The 20,332-nt window shown below is 39.4% G+C and overlaps 1 protein-coding gene across 3 annotated transcripts in view; it reads left to right on the top strand.

Moving 5' to 3' along the window:
• The window catches only part of adgrb2 (adhesion G protein-coupled receptor B2), a 315,878-nt gene extending 295,912 nt beyond the window's left edge, over window positions 1–19,966 (top strand). For 2 of the 3 annotated variants that reach the window (XM_015056969.1, XM_015056968.1), the window contains one exon: window positions 19,331–19,966. In XM_015056969.1, coding sequence (XP_014912455.1) covers window positions 19,331–19,507 — 177 coding nt within the window. In that variant the 3' untranslated portion in view covers window positions 19,508–19,966. Of the gene's footprint in view, window positions 1–11,496; window positions 11,549–19,330 lie in introns of all 3 variants that reach the window. The other variant, XM_015056967.1, reaches the window with a different exon arrangement.
• Window positions 19,967–20,332: the final 366 nt, after the last annotated feature.

Below are 20,332 nucleotides of genomic sequence, written 5' to 3'. Positions count from 1 at the left end.
AATATCTGGTTTCAACTGTAAAATCATTGTTGACACAAAGGCCTGTCACACATGTGCCAAAAAAAAACATGACGACATAAATATTTGAGGAAACGGATGGAAAAAAAAAAAAGTGGAAATTTTTGGAAGGCATACATACAGCTAGACCAGGCGCAAAACAAACCCAGCATTTAGAACAAAAACTTCAGACTACCAGTCAAACATGGTGTGATGGTCCCAAACTGGTTTGGTGTTTCTGGACCTGGACAACTTATTCTCCTGAAAAAGAATATCAAGCTGTCAGTTTGTGAGCTTAATCTCAAATGTAACAGGATTGCGTACCAAACCATAAACACATCTGCAATACCGCCTCTTAAAGCAAAATGGAGACTATGGAGTGGCCTGGTAAAATAATCCTGCTTAATATCATGTGAAATGTTCTGCCTTCAGCTTAAACAGTTCACTCATGCATGAATACTCTCCAATATTCCTTTTTTAAAAACAATTTTGCAAAGAAGTTTGGGCCGAAAATCTTCAAAAGCAATGTAAAAGTCTACCTGTTATTCCAGTCATTTGATGACTGTTGTTGTTGCCAGGGGTAGCCCAACTAGTTATTAGACATAACTAGTTACATAACTAGTTATTTCACATAAGGCCAGGATAGTTTGGATAGCTCTTTCTCCTTAATGAATGAAATCATTATTTGAAGACGGCATTCTTATTTTCTGAGGTTGCTTTTTGGCTGATGCTAACAGTGTGTTAGAGTAGAAACATTTAAGATACCAAAAAGCTTTTGTTGAAAACGTACGGCTAAGATAAGATATGCTGCTCGTTGCGTCTGCGTTTCCAGACTTCGACCGTTTTGCCCTTCGGAAACATTTCCAGACTATAAAGCTGGTTTTCCTTCTAAGCAAACGAAGGTTTTCGTCTTCTTTCAGGCATCTGACCAACAGTGTCCATGAAAACAGTATGACAAACGGTTTTAAACCAGTAAAGTTTTCAAAACCTTGACATGCCGTGCTAACTGCAACCGACCCATGTCTGTTAAAAAGCCACAAATTCCCCTTCTTTCACGTGTGGGCTTCACAATAAAGAGCAAATAATGATCACAAATGTACTTTCATGCATGAGTGAGCACAGTGTGTTGCATATTTGCATGGTTGTGACTCTACAGCTCTTGCTATATTCATACATATTCCAAACTGGTCTAGTAATTTACAAACATGAGGTACTTATGAAAACATCTGTATCCACTCTGTTGGTTTAAAAATCCTATATAGGAGCAGGCAAAGTAACACAAGCAGTGCCTAGTTTTTTGATACCATTCGATTCATTAACTCTTGCTTTTAATGTTACTAACCATGAAGAATTGACCAATAACCACCTGCAAATGTTTCTTCGGAGGCACATTCTGCTCCATCTTTCATACTGTACATTAATTTTACACCTGATATAATTGGCTTAAGCTCCATTCATTCTCACTTATGACTGGTGCCTTATTAAATTGCTATCAAAAGACACGATCGCAGGAGCAGTCATCGGTGGGATAATCAATCACAGCTGGTTAATGAAATTCAAATTTTGCAATTCAAAAGCTACAAAATAATTTGTCACTCGTACCAAACCAGCGCACTGTAACAAATTGCGCAAAAGTGACTTACATCTTCTTGTCACTGCAACTTCTTTGTCACATTTTATGTTAAACTGTTTTTTTTGTTTGTTTGTGTGTGTGTGTGTGTGTGTGGGTGTGTGTGTGTGTGTGTGTGTGTCTTTTTCTTTGTTCTGTAATTTACTGTCCTTTCAAGTGTCTCCGATTGTGCTGTGGCGTAAGTTCACCTTTTACGCTCGAGACACAGGAGCATCTTTGAATCATTAATACTCAATTAGCAGCAGACGAAATGGCCCCGGCTTGCTCCGCGCTGACCTTCGGAGGGCCACTTTCATTAAGTTTTAAACACACGCCACCACTTCACTTTTCTGCCGAGCCGTAGCACGGAGGAGCTGTGATGAGTTAGTGGGCCCCGCTTACGGCGCAGCTTCCCCCCGTCATCAGCGGCGTGCTGGTTCACATCGAATTCACACCAGCAGGAAGGGCACAGAGGCCGGTCTGACATCTCCCATATTTCCCATGTTACGTCGTGACACACACACATGCTGTGCAAACAGACACACTTGCATGCAAATATGATTCTCCTTTCCAATCAAGGGAATTTAGCTCCTTTATTCACTCATTTTTTCAGCGACCTGAACACAAATCTTCAGAAGAGTATGCCGACTCACAAGTGAGTTCTGGCAAGTAAATATTTTATAGAAGAATTGAAAAAATACATATTTAGAAAAAGAGCAAAAACAACCAGCAAGAAAACCTCAAACTTCAGTGTATTTTGTTGGAGTTTTCCAATCAGACCAACAGTGATTAGAACAGTTGACTTCTCAATTTCCCTTGAATTGAGAAGTCAAGGGAAAAGTGCACCCCTCTTCAAAATGTTGACTGCAAATGAGACTTTTTATAGCTTTCTTCCAAAAATTGCTATCATCTTGTCACTCTTCCGTAAAGGCCAAATTTGTTGAGAGCACAACTAACAGTTACCCTGTCAAGAAATTGTCTTTCCTGAGCTGTGGATCCCTGCATGTCCAGCAGAGGTACCATAAGCCTCTTGGCTGCTTCTCTGATTGCTTCCCATCTCGCCTGGCAGTTTAAGTGGATGGCCATGTGTTGGCCAAAAACAGAAAGAGCCGTTTTTTTAAGCTCTTTCCGTTCTTCGATGGCTGGATGAAAGGTTCTCTGTGAACCGTTTTAAAGTTTGGGGAATATTTTTATAACTTAATGCTGGTTTTTCTTCTTTTTTTCTTTTCCTAACCCTTACCCCTGACCTGTAGGCTTTGTTCTGTGGTCTTTATAATACTGCTTGTTTGCTAATGTTATCTTGAAAGGGGGAAAAAAAACTAAACAAAACTGAGGCTTTCACAGAACAGCTACATTTATTCTGGGATTAAATAACACAGGTGGCTTTTGGGGATAGCTCAAGCGAAAACCATGCAATATAAAATCTCCCAAAAATACATTGAGGTTTGAGCAGAAAAATAGGAAATGTTACATTTTGTGCAAGGCAATCTATATTTAAAGGTTTTCATCACCTGCCTTACAGTGTGCTAATACCTCACGGCGAGTTTATGCTCAGATGGAAAATAAATCAGTTCAGCTGAAAAATATTCACATTTAAGCCATTCAAGAGAAACTGCACAACATATTTTCTTTCCGGTATTGACACGAGAAGGTCTGAAGTTGTGAAATGAGAGGGCAACGTGGATCTGGCTTCTGCTTTCAAATCCATTATGTTAAAAATAAGTAGGCAGTCCACTTAAGTGTTAATAATTACATGGATAATGCTATCGGTGTCAGGCCTTTGACGGGTCCCAGCTTGAGCTCAGCTCTGCTGTTGTCAACATCTCACTTTGAGAGTCACCCCCAAACACGGACATACTGACTATACAGTAATTATGGAGATAAGTGTGTGTGTGGGTGTGTGTGTGTGTGTGTGTGTGTGTGTGTGTGTGTGTGTGTGTGTGTGTTAGTGTGAATAAGTGCATTTTGAAACCCCCACTTATTACAGCGCCTGCACGTGCGCCCATGTACATGTACCCACATGTATTCTTTTTTTTCTTTGTCTGTTTGTATTTTGAGATCTGAGTGGCGAACAACCACATGTCTGGTGCACATCGACTTTTCTTATCCATTAATGATAACATGAGTAATGAGAAAATCACTCCCATTGTAATGTGTTTGGTATTGTCTGTGATTTTTACAGGTGCAAAGTAAAACGTTTAAAAGCAATTATATTTTTTCCCCCCCTTTTTTCTAAAGTTATCTTCTCATGAATGGACACTTAAAATACTGTCAAATTTAAAACTGGCTCCCGTCTCCTTATGGCTAATTGACTGTTTCTCCAAAGAACAAGCTCTGTTGCATATTTTAATGACAGCCTACTTGACAGATACAGACCAAACTACTAAAAAGACAACCATAGGTTTCCTCAACTTTCTTAATGGCGAGTCATCTAAAGTTTAACCATACCTCTAAAAAAAGAGTTAATATTTTTTTTTACTTTTGCAGGTATCTCTCTCTCTCTCTCTCTCTTTCTCTACTTCTGACTAAAAGTGACAAAAAAAATCAACCTCCAGTAACCCCTTTAACCACCTCAACAGGTGCCCCCTCCCCCACCACCGAGGCACAACACAGAGCCATCGCTAGCACGCAGACCATCTCTTGTTTACAAAGAAAGTCAACGTAAGGCAAAGTAAAACCATTATAACCTTCACCAGCTAGAGCTCCACTTACTTTAACTAAAACATAGCCATGAAACTGATGTACTACATGCAACTGTGTACATCTTGTAGTTTGCCAACGTTTGTGTGTTTTCATGGATTTATTTATTTATTTATTTATTTATTTATTTATTTATTTATTTATTTATTTTTTAAGTCGTAGGTTAGTAGCTGTGACTCGGCCTGTCAAGCTTTAAACTTTTCCACCTCGGAGATTTGACTGATATGCTTTGCTTAAAGTTTATGAGGAAGAACTTGTGAAGGCTAGCCAGCGAAAATAAATTGATTGGTGTCAATTAAGTGATGCAGTGCAACAGATTGTGTTAGAATCTCCACTTACTGCTTACGACTTACTACTACAGAGCGTTAATCTATGCAAAGTAAATAATTCCATCATTAGACTGAATAGTCACAACTTGCAACATGCGTGAACTTTGTGAGAAAAACAAAAATTACAATTATACAAAGTTGATGGAAGGAATAGCTCTGCAATGGCTCAATAAAGTGCTATCACATTACAATTTTAGATGAGTTAGAATAAACTAAGTAACTCTATAAACTATATACTTAGAAAATGAGTTTTAGCCCCATACTGATGAAAATTGAAAGTCAATGTTTTGGTCAACTGAAACAAACACGGCTTAGTTATAATAAATGATTGCAAAAAAAATGTATGTGCAAAGAAGTGATTTTACCCTACTAAAAGTTAGTCCGTGCACGAGTTCCTTGTACACCAGCATCCATCCATTGTCTATACCCACTTATCTTTTCTGGAGATAAGCAACGCTACAGTCAGTCCATCACATAGCATATACCCACACATGCATTGACAGGGCAATTTAGAGAGGACAGTTAACCTTACGGCAATGTTTGTTTGTTTGTTTGTTTCTTTTTTTTGTGGGTGGAAGAGAAAATACAGCAAACTCCATGCAGAAAGACCGCAGGCCATAATTCCAGAAAAGTTAGAAAACTCTTTTTTTGCTGCAAGGTAACAGTGCTGCTAGCCGAGCCACCATGCAGCCTTGTTCACCACCGTTCTTCAGTAAAATGATATTTTGACAACTCAGATACAGGCATCTTCTTAGAGATTTAATATGACAAGACCTGGTGTGTTTAAAAAAAAAAAAAATCTGATGAGGTTAATAAGGATCATAACTAGCTCAATGCGCAGATTAACTAAGCCGCTGCTTCTGGCCTCCAAACAAATAGGCACCTGTCATAAATGCTTGAAATTTACCACAGACCAACTTGTAACATGTTGTTTGTTGAGAATAAGCATGTTGTTACATTTGATCTGACAGTTTCAGCGTAGATGAGATTAAAAAATATACATTTTTAATTAAAAAAAAGCTAAATTTTAAGATTTACAGGAATTTGCAAGTTGACTTTGTAAAGAGCAAAGAATAGCATTCAGTGTTTAACTGTTGCGTTAGCGTAATTTCAGTCTGGTGCTATGTTGTCTGATGTTCCAATTTTTGTGCTTGAGTTTGTTTGCAAACGGTATCTTGAAAAAGTAATAACCCATCATTAGTGATTTCTTGTAAGCCCATCAAATTAAACTTGGGCCAGTCTTCCAGATAACACTGAATCTATTTTTAAACACTTATTTGAGGGCCACCCCTGTCGAGGAGGTTAAAAACAACGAGTAAATTATGTACAATCAAATCGCACACCTGAAAGCTTGACAGTGTCTGTGGGAAACGGCATATTTACTTCAACATTATTTACTTTTAAATGTGTAACTCTGAGGAAATTCTTTTTTTTTCTTTTTACAAATCTTTACTGAATGTAACAACAAACGGTGGCAGACTACAGTTCTTCTTCATGTAGCATCTCATCTGCTCTACCTGTCGCAGTGTTTCCTCATTGTGAAGTGATTGTATTTGACTAGGTGTAATATTTTAGGTGTACATAGTGCTGTGGTAGTATTCCAGGTGAGTGCGTCATTACCAAAACCCCACATGCTTCATGTTTTAAAATTCATGATAATTCCTCAATCCGTAGATGTGCATTCAAAAAGTTGAACTTGTATAGTAATGATTAAACAGCAGAATTTTCCCCAAGTAATGAAATAAACATTTGTTTTTCATTTCTCGTGTTTGTTTACATATTTGTGTGACAGTCTTTGTCTTAATTATGACTGAGTCAAATCTCCAAATACCATAACTCGGTTATAAATCTGTTCTGAAACAATAATCTTTTCAAAAACCACTTTATAGTCGCATCATAAACCGTAGTATTCTGTCCATTAGGTTTCTTGTTAGAATTAAAGGGAGTAACAATTAGCACCTAATATGTTTGCAAATGGAAGAAGGGAACAATTTGCAGGTAAGATCTGTCGGTTGTGTTTAAGAGATGAGTGGATGTCAGAAACATGACCAAGTTTTTACAACTTTTTACACAGATTCTTGAGGTAGTTCTCCTCGGTACGTGCGCCCAAAATAAAAAACAAAAAAGAGTAACATCCTCACTCTTAAGTTTTTTTTCTTTATTTTGTTTTGCTTGTTTCACATTTCCATTACCATCTTTGGATCCCACTCTCTCACTTTTTTCTCCTGTGAACTCAATAATACCAGACGACTGGTCAAGTCTGTGGTTGCCACCGACGCCGCCAGAGGCCGTGATAAAACGCAGAGAAATGATGGGGGAAAACATGAGTGGAAAGAAGAGTTAACAATACAGTAAATAATATTTGTATGGCTCGTTGTTAAAAATGATCTTTACATTAGAGAAAGCTGAAGTAAGTATATTGTCCTCAAAGAAATACTGTACTAATGTTGCCCTGCATCATACACCATCTACAGGCGTTGTTACAAACATTTTCAGTTGCTCTTTTGTTTCTTATCACAAATGGTGGCTCACTCAAACCACCGCAGTAAGTCACCTCATTCAGCCATCTAAACATGGTAATGACTTGGTTTACTTCAACCCAAGGACCATGATGGCATTTAATATACTTGGAATGTGACATGATTGTTGGTACCAGATGTGCTGGCCTGAGGATTACAGAATCTTCTAGTCTACTAGAAGAATTTGCACTTATACATCTCTAAACGCATTTATTGAGCCATCAAGACCTCTCAAGATACAGTCACTCTGGGCTACATTCAGCTATCAGGATCAGAAACAATGAAAATAAAAAGGAAAGCATGGATGTATTTTATCTTGTCCCAGCATTTAGGAATTGTAGTAGTGTAATGGTGTGCAGGGTGTTTTCTCGGCACACTTTGGGACCCTTGGAACCAATTGAAGATCTCTGAAACTCCACATCCAACCAGTATATTGTTGTTGACGATGTCCATCCTTCTCGGTAACCACAAGGTAGTCATCTTCTGATGGCTCTTCCAGGCAGAACAGTGCATCGTGTCTTCTCAAACTGACCATTTTAAAGATGACATTGAGTTCACTGTATTCCAATGGCCTCTACCAGATTGCAATCCAACAGAGCACCTTTGGGAAGATTTTGCATCATGGATGTGCAGTCAACACATTTCCAGCGTCTACCTGAAGGTATGACGCTGATGTGGAGTGAAGTCTCTGAGGAATGCTTCTTGTTAAATGTACTTTTAAAGAATGACTGCTTTTCAAAAGGCAAAAAAAAAAAAAAAAGGAACCGACTGGTTCCCTTTTTGACGCTCGTGAGTGCACATTATTAATTCGGCAAGACATGAAGCCGCTTTGCATTCTATAAAACTAGCCTCCACTTCTGTGTTAATGTACTTCATCGACCCCAAAAAAAGCAGCCGCTGACCTGGAATCAAGTGTTTTCTGACATGCATGCATTATTGGCTGTTCCAATTTAAGAATCCTCTGGGCACTGAAAATACTTGTAAAAACACTCTCGTTGAAGTGGACACTGAGTGGGGCTTCGCATTAACGCTAATGGTAAAAACAAGCAAATTCAAGCCATTCTCTGCTTTAGAAACATGTGCTGCTGGAGGCTGCCATATGACCAGCATATGGATCGAGTCCACTTTTAAATTGTGTATTCCACAATAGAGACAAGGATGCAAATGGAGCCATCCGGGGTTAGCAAAAGAAGGCGTGGATGCGAAGTGTACCCAACACCGTATTACATTAGTGTCTGCGCTTCTGTTAACATTTAGAGCAGCTTCTTGGCCTCTGTCGCTGTGGAATTAGCCTGCTGTTTTCCATCCTTCCACGGAGTTCAGAAGGTCAAAGCACAAATTTGCATGCGGAGTCCGATGATGCAGTGTTTTTGCCATGCTGTGTGTGGGATGGAGGGGTGGGTGTGTGTCTGAGAGTGTGCAAAAGAGTTTCCACTGCATAATGGCTTGGCTGATGTAGTTTTTATCTTTCTGAAACTCTCCTGTCATGGGCTGTGTTCCTGATTAAATGAAACAAGGGTTTGTTTTTCCTCTGCGGATAATGGGGGGAAAAAAATCTGGTTTAAGTTTAACAGAGTTGGGGGGGAAAAAAGGGTTTCAAAGTGTTTACCTTGTTGTCAGAAAGTAGGTACGAGCAGAAACAGTAAGCAGAGTATCAATATTAGGCAAACCATTCGGCAGGTGAGTAAATGGTGATTTATTCCTTTACGAATGAAAATACTTTATTTTCCCAAAAGCATTGACCTGCTTGTTTTCACACACAGAGGAATAATGCCCGCACTTTGAAGCTATACCTGCTTTAGCTCTTCTTGGATGGATATCTACAAGCTTTAGAAGTGTGTTTGACTTGTTTTCTTCCAGGAGATCATGTTTGAGTGACTTCACATATGACCGATGTTGGACTAGAAAGGCTGGATTGCAATCTCCACTTTAATTCATCCCAGGGGTGATCTGTTGGGTTGAGTTCTGGTCTCGGTACGGGCAATGTACATTTTTATCTGTCTGGACCTTTCTTTGTCCACAGTGGTCACATTGAATCTGGACGAGGCCATTGATAGACTGTTTCCACGTAGTTGGAAGCATGGATATGTTCAAAGATGACTTTTGCAACATTAGCCGCTCAAAGAGCGGCTACAGTCCAATCCAAATTCACCTATCTTCCTTAAAACGCTCCAGCACTCTTTCACCACTGTTGCTAGGCAACGCAATGTTTAGTGTCATACCCAAGAATGCCTTGAAATGTGATGAAAGTAAGCTGGATTCAGACATGCAACCTAGAAAATGCCAGACCACTACTCTTTGCAATGAGACACTGCAGAGTTGAAAGTTCTTTTAAATGGAACCAAGAGGCCAAGAAACCAATCCAATGCCATAATTCTTTCAATGCTAAAGTTTCTATTTGGCACAGTGGAGTCGGGCTGTGATTTTTCCATCAAACCATTAAATTCAGACCTGTCCTTTGGATTGCTAGGAAGAGCAACTGGATTTTTTTTTATTTAGTTAAGAACACATCCTGTCTTAGCACCGATTGAAATAGTTTACAGCACTTAATCCAATGAAATATAGTTTGGTTCTGTTAGCTAATCTGAGGCCTCGGGTGGTTTGGAAATGACTCTGGAGACAGCTGGCAACTTCTGAACACTATGCATCTCATCACGAACTGCCATCTCCAACTCCCACCCACTGCTCGTTGGTTTTGCATCGCGACTTCCATAACTTCATGGCTGACTTGCTGTTCTTTTAAATGGACTCCACTAGGTGGTCAAACAACTGAAATTTGAACATCACTTTTGGTAGCAAGAAAATTTTGCAAGTGCCTCAAAGTACTACAATAAGGTTTATTGAACTCCCGAGAGCTAATTATTCTTTAACAAACGTTAGCAGAAGCAGTCTGCATGCCCAGTTGCCTGATTTTATACATCTATGACCATGGAGGTGATTGGAACATCTTAAGTCAATGATTTGTGGGGTGTGTCAATACTTTTGGCAATATTGTGTTTGTGTCATACCCAAGAATGCTCTGTATTTCCTACAGAGAATGTTGATTGGGTTGCATTAAACAGAGGTAAGACTGATACATCAATATCCCAGCAATGTGTTTTTTGGGGGTGCGGGGGGTACTGTGTAGAAATAACATTCGCTTAGCGTAGCAGGTAAAATGAAGTTGCATTATTTTAAATTATAAAGACTGCTTTTTTGTTGTTGTTGTTGTTGATTCGCTTAGAGCAATTTGCATGCACTTACAAGCCTCCAAGTCTTGATAGTCAATTTGCTGGCATTAAGCTGAGGGGTTTCAATTTCACAAACCAGCAATAAAGCAAGTCCGGCCCTCTTCTCGCTCTTCATATCTCATTCCCCTTTCTATTCGTTCTCACAGCTTGACATTTTCAGTCTTGGCGTCTCCCCTCATTTATCCATTTCTCCCTCCAACCTCAGCCCTCAGCAGCACGTTTGAGGCATTAATTGAATAATTAATTCTTCTCATTAGCTTGTTTTTAATTATTTCCTTACCCCCTTTTCTGTGCCGTGTATAAACTCATCAGCTGTTTTTTTTTATTTTTTATCCCTCAACACAAATTGCCCATGAAAACCACCGGCCGTCGCGAGTGTAGCCTTAGCCGACTGGCTTTATCGGTGACTCCTAATGAGAGGGCGAGAAGACCAGGCGGAACCAGCCTGACATCGGCTTCGTGCACCGACAGCCATAATGTTAATTTAGCTCATTTAGTGTCCTTGGGCCAATTAAAAAAAGGTGAAAAGGTCCCAGTCACCAGCTGGAGATGCTTTCTGTTTCGAAAAACCGGTCTTGGATTACACAGGGGCTGGACAGCAGCAAACGGAGCCTGTGCTGCTGATTGCTCATTTGTTTGCAATGTTTTGTGCTAATTAAATTTATGTTTCCTACATTCACCAGATTTTGGCTCCTTTGAAAGACCTTATTACTTTTGACACAGACTCTTTCCTTGCTCAGTGGGTAAAATGGTGGGCAAATGGACTTTGTGTGCTTCCTAATGAATAATGCCAGTACTGAACGTAGATTGTATTGTTAGACTACACTATAATGGAAACGGACCCGAAGCCCAACTGACAACTGTGATGTGACTGCAACGTTCTGGCATCCTCTCAATTTGATCCTCTATCCTAGATGTTGCTTTCATTTTGTTTGTGTTTGACTGTCATTTAAGTTTGTTGTTTTTTCTTTTTTAACATCACAACCAATGTACTGTGTTATGCCTTATTGCTATATTTTATTAATTTCTTCTCTTTTTCTTTGTTTCCTTTGCTGTTTCATTTGCTTTGTTCACTGACTGAGCCTTTGTGTTGCATGCCTGTCATGTCGCAGTTTGATCGTAGCCACACAGTCAGCAGCACCATGGGCATCCAAGTCAACAAAGGTAAAGTTAACCCCACTTAACCCCTCCATCACCTTTCTGACCCCATCATTTCTCCAAGTCCCATTGCTCATCCGCATCCAGACATGACTTTCACTTCAGTTGTTCAAGTTATAAGTGGACTTTATGTGGCTAAGGATGGGCCTTGCCCATCGACGCTGTGGTAGAGGCCTGTAGAAACTGCTTTAGATGTTCGTGTCATGGCATTTTATGTCTGTATGAACTCTTCAGCCATTTCCCTAAAGCTGTTCTCTTTAATTCACTCACTCTTGCATCTTCCTCGTCTGTTGCTGCAATAAGATGAACATGTACATTTTTTATTCTAAGTCTATGCTTTCAGTAACATGACACACTACAAGAAAGGAAAGTTTTTTTTTTCATTTTTTTTTATACGAAACTAACCTTGTGATTATATGTATTATTTGTAACCTATAGAATTTCATTGAATTGGAAAATGCAGTAGTGTTGCATTTTTTTTAATCCGATACTCGCCTAAAAAGCTTTGTAATAAATACATGCTGTAAATTTTATGCCATTCAAACTCCAATAGACCTGACATGAAGTAAATGTAGATTAGTTCATAGTTTGTTTTAGGAAACCTTGGGAATGAAATCACAGCAACTGGCACAAAACAAAAAGACACGGATAAGCAAGTTTCCCCCACATTAACAAGAACAACTTCTGGTCTTTGTTCAACCTTGTCCCACTTTTGTTCATATAAACTTTTCCATGGTAGCTGATGGTTGATTTGGACATGTTTTGACAGTTTCTACATCATAAGCAGCTGTTCTAAAAAGACTGGTGGCATGCAGTGTCATTAGTTGTCTTTCACAAATAAATTAAATGAGGACACTCATTTAAAGAGTTTTATGTTTCAAGCTTTTTATATATATATATATTTTTTTTTTTTTTTTTACAAAAAGCCTAAAACAAATGCTGCGGCAGAAAAGAAGGACCCACGGTCAATGTGGTCAATATTAGACACAGCAGTGAATCAATTGGAGCATGCTCACGGGGAAAGCTGGGCTTTGGTGAGTACAAATGACTGTATGATGATCACTATCGTCTGTCGGCACAATTACCAAGAGAGCTACAATGCAAGACACCACTTCTACTCGTGTTTTTCCGTTTCCCCATCTTCACTGGCACCGCTACTCTGACCTACCAGCAGGGAAACACCTGTTACTTTACAACAGCTGTCCAGGTTGCCGGCAAAGTGGACACAAAGACCACCCACAGACAAGCAAGCCAACAAGGATAACAATAGATAAGACTGCAGAGGTTCAGCAGGATAAACGGGAAGACATACGGACTCAGCAACGGCACTTTACAGACTGACTTTAACGTACATGTTAAGATTTGCATAGAAAAATGAATAGCACATATTGTAGAGAAGGCTTTTGTTTGTATTAGACCCAATTGTTGTTCCCTCTCAACTTCTTTCACAAACATTAGCTGTAAAGTCTCTTGCACTCTTAGAAATTCGCTGCAGATGGCTTCCTGCTAACACGCATGTATCTGTATTATCCCTTTTTCCACATCTCGCGTAGAACTCGTTCATTTCTCACACGGACAAATTTACTGCTGTGACTACAGAGCCTCGCAAAAGTATTCCCAGATCTTACATTTCTTTTCACACGTTCACATTACAGCCACAAGCTTCAAGGTATTTTAGTGGGATTTTTATGTGGTATACAGTCAGAAAGAATTGACCGACTTTAAAAATGAATGTTCAGTAGAAGGAAAATGACACATGATTTTCATAATCTCTAACATGTGGTCTACATTTATATTAAAACCCAAAGAGTTAGTGCCATCTTCACTGCTGTTGTTACAGCAGCAAGTCTTTTGGGAGTATCTCTGCCAACTCTCTAGAGCTTAAAATTTTGCACATTTTTTTTTCCTTTGTGAAATAGTTCAAGCTCAGCCAGACTGATGGAGAGCCTCCTGTACTGTAAAATCTCGCCAGAGATTTTGAATTTGAGTAAGTCTGGACTTTGACAGGGCATTGTTGACACACACAGTATATGACACTGTTTTATGGTCGCTCTGAATGCTTGTTTTATGATTGTCTTGCTGACAGATTAACCTCCGCCCCACTCTTAAGTCTTTTGCAGTCTTACAGTTTTTCTACCAGATTTCCTCTTTTCTTAAAAAGCATTTATCGTCTCATTGCCTCTGAGCAGTGCTCTGCGAGATGTTCAAAGTTAGGAATATTGTACTATTTAATGCTGCTCTAAATTTTGCCAGACCTTTATACCCAACATGTTTAAAGCGCTGAAATCTTCCAATCCAACTTTAACTATAAAGCAGTTTAAACAACTGGCAGAGGACCAAAGTACTTTATATTATAGTAAAACACTATACTAAAATAATATCAAAAACCAGAAGAAATCAAGTAAAAACAATAAGGATAAAAATGTGAAGGATATAGATCTAACAGTCGTTTGCATAAAACCATTATAGGAGCCATAGGAAGAAGACATTGTTCCCATGTTGTTAGTGAAATAATCTGCCAGGACTTTTCCATCTATACTAGATAATCATTGACTTAAATCCACCACCAATATCTTGCTGATGAGTCAATTGTAAGCTAACTTAGCCTTTTTTCAAGTGTACTAATATATTTTCATTAGAAACTAGATCAAAAGACTTTGTGTTTTTGGAGTGAGTGAAAAGCAGTGCAATGGTTTTAAAGTATAGAATCAATTGGGGGTAAAGAAGAAGGGACCCAGACTAAAGCCCTGTGGGACACCACACAACAGAGGAAGACATGTGGCCACCAGTATTTATTCAGAATAGTTTCCTCTACCAAGTAGGACCTGAACCACTTCAGTACTGTCTGTGATCTCCACCCACTTCTGCAAGCAAGAATGAAGATTCCTAATCCACTGCATCTAAAGTAGCTGTCAAATCTGAAAGCACAAGAACAATGCTGTCGCCACAGTCATTTAAGAATGTGTAATTAAAAAACTTTACACAGCACCAGATCAGTACGAAAGCAAAATTGGAAAATCCCATTCCAGAAACGCCTTTAATTTGGTTGTGTACTGTTTATTCAAGGACTTTGGAGGGAATACGTCTTTTAGAAATAGGCCTGTAGTTGTCGAAATCAAAAGTGCAGGATCAAGACCTGGCTATTTAATTAAAAGAATTGTCTGAAATCCATAGAGGCCACAACTGACAACAAACTGTGATTTGCCAGTGCAAGAACCAGAGGCCCAACTGCGGCTAATCCGTCTTTAAAAAAGTCGACTAGGGACAGCATCATTTGGAGACCCTGCAGGCTTCAAATGAACAACAATCACTTGAAGTGAGGAAAGTCTCAGGTTCAAACCTGTCAAAGACAGCAGAGTAGGGATCAGAGACCGAGGGGATGTGAGCAATAGAAGAGATTTGAGCTCAGACTGAAGGGATCTTCTGAATAAAAAGTACAGAACGTCTTCATCAAACACATGGCTCGATGCAGGCAGACTATGGCACAATAAGAAAAGATTCATTAGTTTTAAACGATACGCAGGTTTGATAGAATATCAAAGTGATGCTTACTTTTGGCATCTTGTGCAACTTTTTGATGTCGTTTAGGTTGCGTGGTTTTTAATGGAGCCACTGTGTCCAAAGCAGTCTGTCAAGTGTAGTTAAACAATGAGCTTAGATCCTCAATCTGGTTGTATTAAAAAAAAGTCTTGCAATATATAGGTGTGGGTAGGAAAAAAAAAAAAGTTAAACTCCTCAGCAATGGTGGAAGTCGAAACAACAAAACCACCGTGCAGCAGACCAAGGTTTAGCTGCAGTACAAGTAAGGGAAAGTTCAAATAAGAACAGGCAGATGGACTGAAAATACAGCATCACAAATCTGTAATTTGAAAGCAGGAAGGCCATGAGTTTAATAGATCAAGATTAGAATAATCTATAGGATTAAAAACACATTTTTGACATGGACATTTTGGGACAATGCACAGGGATATTAGCATTCAGCTAGAATTACACAGATTATTTTGTCTACTTTGTAAAATCACAGTAAAATACTTCCATTACTGCTTGTTAGTTGGCAAACTGTGGAAAAGTTCAAGGAGTGTCTTATCTTAAAGCTTTGACACGTAAAAGCTACACGTCTAGGACAACTCAAGCACGCAGAATCGGTGAAACGGATCATTGCAGCACCTCGGTGTCTGCATACGTTGGGAGCGGAAAGAAAAAAAAGCCGGAGGAACGCTGCTGTTGTTTCAAGGCAGAGTTGTCAGTGACTCTGATCCCCCACTTCCCATTGCCTCCCCGTCTTCCTCTCTCCTCACTCTTGCACCTTGTCGCCGTCTTCTCATTTCCACACCACAGAGGGAGGAGAAAGGGATTGGAGCATTTCGTTTGCCAGGGGTGAAAAGAATTCATTGATTGTAAGCAGCGCTGGTTTCTGGCACAGAGAAGAGGGATGAGATCGGGGGGCTCTCGGGCGAGGAGGGGATGGAGACGGGCAGAGATGGCAAAGGGGAACAGATACGAGCACGGCAGCAGCACAATCGCGTCAGCCGTAGCCTCCCAGGAATAAAGTTGAGCTTAACTGCAGCATTACCCACACGCCTGCATTACAAAATGTTCCTTCGCCAGCATTTAGCATGCAAATTGGCTTCCAGATTATGCCTTTTGTATTCATTTTACAAACTGTCAGGCTATGATGTGGGAAGAATGATAATCAGGCAGATATTGCCCCCTAGCGCTTCCCTGACAATCATCGCACACTCAAAGAGAGGGTTTGCGGGGTGAGGCGGGGTATTGTGCTCTGCTGCAGAGCGGTGAGTTGCGTGAGCGTGCCAAATGAGACAGACTGGAACAGAGGGAGCAAATAACTCAAAATGAGTTACAAGTGAATATTTTGGAGTTGATGCAGTGAAGAAGAAGAAGTGGAGGGAGGTGGGGGGGAAGCATGAGGGGATTATGAAAAATAGATCTAGAGAAAACAAAATAGAAGCTGCAGGGAGCTTACTGCAGAATGGAATTAGAGAGCCGATACAGTTGTGTTGTCTAGTCAGGTAAATTCATTTAGCCAAAAGAAGAGAAAAAAAAAATTCATGTAGTCAGTTTGCAAATTAAAAGCAAAACCACGCAACATGCAATACAGCTTACCTCCTGAGCATTCATGTTACGACACGGTGTCCTGATGCAGAGCTGCGTTTTGCTGTGTAAGGAAGAAGTAACAGTGTTTGGATTTGTAGCAACTTGTGAGAGCACTTATAGTAAAAAAATATATATATATATATATATATATATATATATATATATATATATATGTATGACATTGCATTGTAGTTCTGGTTTTACTTCACATTTGTCTTTATAAGCTGTCAGTTGGTTAGGCTTTGCCACAAAACGTCACAGTTTTGTAAAAGCCATTGTATTTGTTGTAATTTTAAAATCTCGTCTTGTAGTTTGCTAAATTTCTACTTTTATCGATGATGTAGATGTAACATTATTGGATCGCCTATTAATAAATTTGAAGCTAGCTACGTTTTTGTTTGCCGTATTTTTTGTTTGTTTTTTACTGAAATTAAACCAGACAAAACATTTACTGTTTTTGATCAACTAGGATTACCAAAATAATTTTTACGTGGTAAACTTAAGATAAAAAAAAAAAAGGATCTATGGTCTTTTGACAGTATTGCTTTTTAACTGTATGCCTTGTGTCAAACTTTATTGGCTATGTTTCTACCAGCTGTTTGTTGAAAATTTAGGCCATTACCTTTTCTAAATATATATATTTTTTAATTTTAATCAATTATTAAAATATTAAGACAGGTCACTATTGAATATGTTTGAACTGCGGTCAGCGACAGCTATGACACTTGGTAATATTTGGGGATTTGTTTTCTTGGACCAAAATTGCCAACCTTGTGGGTTGTAATAAATTTTTTGGGACATGTAGGCAAAGACATAAAACAAGTTGTGATCATTTCCTCACAACCGAGCGCTCTGCATAGTTCCAGCGTAAGGCAGACCCAGAAAGAAAATGGAGCCAGGACCGTGTCGTAGCTCTCTCCTTTGCAGACTTTGACGGACAATGATGCATGTCTTTTGGATCGCGGTGCACCTCCACCAAGGGAACCTGTAAGAGCATAAATATTTGATGAGGTGAAAAAGATACAATGAGGAATCCCGGTGACTCTCCATGTTGGTTTCAGCACTCCTGGTCCCTTTGGGGAAAGGGTCACAGTAAATCAATATGAGGTTCTACTGAGTCATCATCCGTATCCTTTAATGACCCATTCAACGAACTACGGCTGCCACAGCAGTAAATGCTTTAGTTACTTTGAGACTGTTAAATTCTCTTGATAAAACAATTTTAAAACCCCAAAGTGCATTTTTTTAAAGGAATATACCACGCTCTGTATCTCCTCCTCTGAATTTGTTTCCTGTCAGCAGTTCCACTTATCCTTGTGCCTTTCTCCATTTGTTGACTTGAAATCATATCAGTCGTATAGCCCTTATCTCATTCATGATGTTGCCCCTAATTGTGTTTATAGCTTACCCCCCCCTCCACACACACACACACACACACGGATTGTGTTGTACAACAATCCTGTGCTTATCTGCTGACCACATATAGTATTTAACGTCCCAAGCCCTGAAGGTATTCCTGCTCTTACCAGGTGAAAGCTACAAATGAAGTGGGAGAGCATGAAGGATGCCAAAGAATGCACTTTGTCTGGCAAACGAATGAAATGTCACACCATGGTTTTTAGAGATTTTAGTTTTACGGTCACTGAATGCAAACGTAGTGAATCTAATGACCTTGTGTTCAGAATTGGCATTTGACAGACAGTAAAACCTTAAACCTCTCTGATCTTAGTGACTTTCTTCACTCCTTAAGACAAAAAACAAGTCATGTTGATCGTCCTTTTCACTGTAGGTGGCCTGGTATGGTGAGTAAAGAAGTTCAGCATTTCTAGCAGAACAATGTCACAGCTCCCCCAAAGGTCGGATAAATATGCACAATGAGAGAACTAAACTAGAAAACAAACAAACCAAAAAACCATTGTGAAATTCACTGTAAGTTATTATAGGCTATGGTTGCCATCATGTCGTTATTAAAATACAATGATGTTGTACTATGCATCTCAGTTGAGAATTTATTTTGCTATGAATTATGAAGAGAAGCATAACACTGTTCATAGTGAATCACATTGATAAAAACGCTTGTAAAATTCTAATCTAACAGAATCAATGAACAAACCGACATTCATGACGGATTTTGCAGAATTACACAATGGCTTCAAGAATATACCAGGTTGCCAAAGAACAACATCTTTGTTTGGGTTTACAATTCACCATTTCAGGATTCTGACCACATTGTGGAAGGAATATTTTTTGATAATTTCAGTGTAATTACACTGTGAGAACGCTTGGCTACAGACCATGCAGACTATGAGCAGCATGCATCACTGGATTACCTTGCAAAATTATTAATGCTGCTGAAAGGTTACAATGTCATGATGGTAATATGAAAGAAATATTCAAAGATAATTATCCATTCCAGTTTTGCTCTGCAGCTTCTCTGCTTTTGGTTCTGTAAGTTGGCAAGAATTTAAAACGGCGCAATTCTGAGAGTTGTATCAACTTTTTGCTACAATGGCCGTTGCTGCGTTCTTTTCAAAACGCAATTACGATCTGAAACACGTCGGCCCAGACAGGAGTTTATACAGTGCATCTTTCCCACATCCAAGCCATCATGAGATTTTATTTCCTCCCCCTAACATTCCTCCTTTCCCCTTCCTTCTCATCCGTCTCCGTCAGGACAAGTCCAACCCCGAGGACCAAAGCTCCTGGGACAGCTTCAAGACCATGACCCCCGAGCTGTCTATCGTGCCTGGGGAGCAGAAAGACCGTCTGGAATTGCACAATAAGAACTGGGACTCGTCCTCAGCGAACACACCGGACTCGTCGGAGGGAGACTTCCAGACTGAAGTGTGAAGACGACACACGAGTTGTTCATGCTCACCTTAATCACAGACCTGAGATAATGTTGAGATACAGACACGCACACGCATACACACACACACACACGCAGACACAGGACTCCCGAAAAGATTCAGATAGGTACGATCTCCTGCAAAGGATCTCAGACTTTCTGCTCCCTGCCTCATGCAATGTGCTTTGTTGGATCCCATACTGTATTTGTTTACAGCTGAAGAGGACGTATATTCAAAAGGAAGACTGTTCTTCGCTCTATTTTCGCAAAGACTATCGGTGGGGTGGGGGGGAACAGAACAGGGGCTGGAAAGATCTGTGACTAAAGACGATTTTTAAAAGAACTCAAAAAGGATGAAAAACTTAATTTCTGAGGGAAAAAAAGGTCTTGATTTTATTCTGAAGATAAAAGAAAACGTCTTACAAGTGTTTGATGACTTAGGGAGGTTGGTTTGGGGTGGGAGAGAAAAATAAGAATATTTCTGCACTCTTATTCTTTTTATATATATATATATATATATATATATATATATTGCAAGGGGGAATATTTCACCTTAGTCCCTCCCCCCAAGGCAATCTACTTTGATTATTTTTTTTCTTTTTTCTTATTCTTTCAAATGGAAGATGAAAGTATTCAGTCACTCCGTCTATCCTATGTGTTTGCTTTCTTTTTGTCACAGCAAGAGTGGATAGGGAATGAGGGGGCAGAGATGGAGCTGCTCACTGATTATGTGCCATTCTCTTTACATGTCTTCGGGTTCTGGTTCTTCTAGACTCACCTCTTTTTTTTTTTTTTTTTTTTTTTTTCTCTCCCTCCCACTTTTTCCC

This window comes from Poecilia latipinna, unplaced genomic scaffold, assembly GCF_001443285.1.
Source record: "Poecilia latipinna isolate Pla-1442-1.1 unplaced genomic scaffold, P_latipinna-1.0 Scaffold1422, whole genome shotgun sequence".
Classification (NCBI taxonomy): domain Eukaryota; kingdom Metazoa; phylum Chordata; class Actinopteri; order Cyprinodontiformes; family Poeciliidae; genus Poecilia; species Poecilia latipinna.
This window is presented reverse-complemented; position numbering and strand designations above follow the sequence as displayed.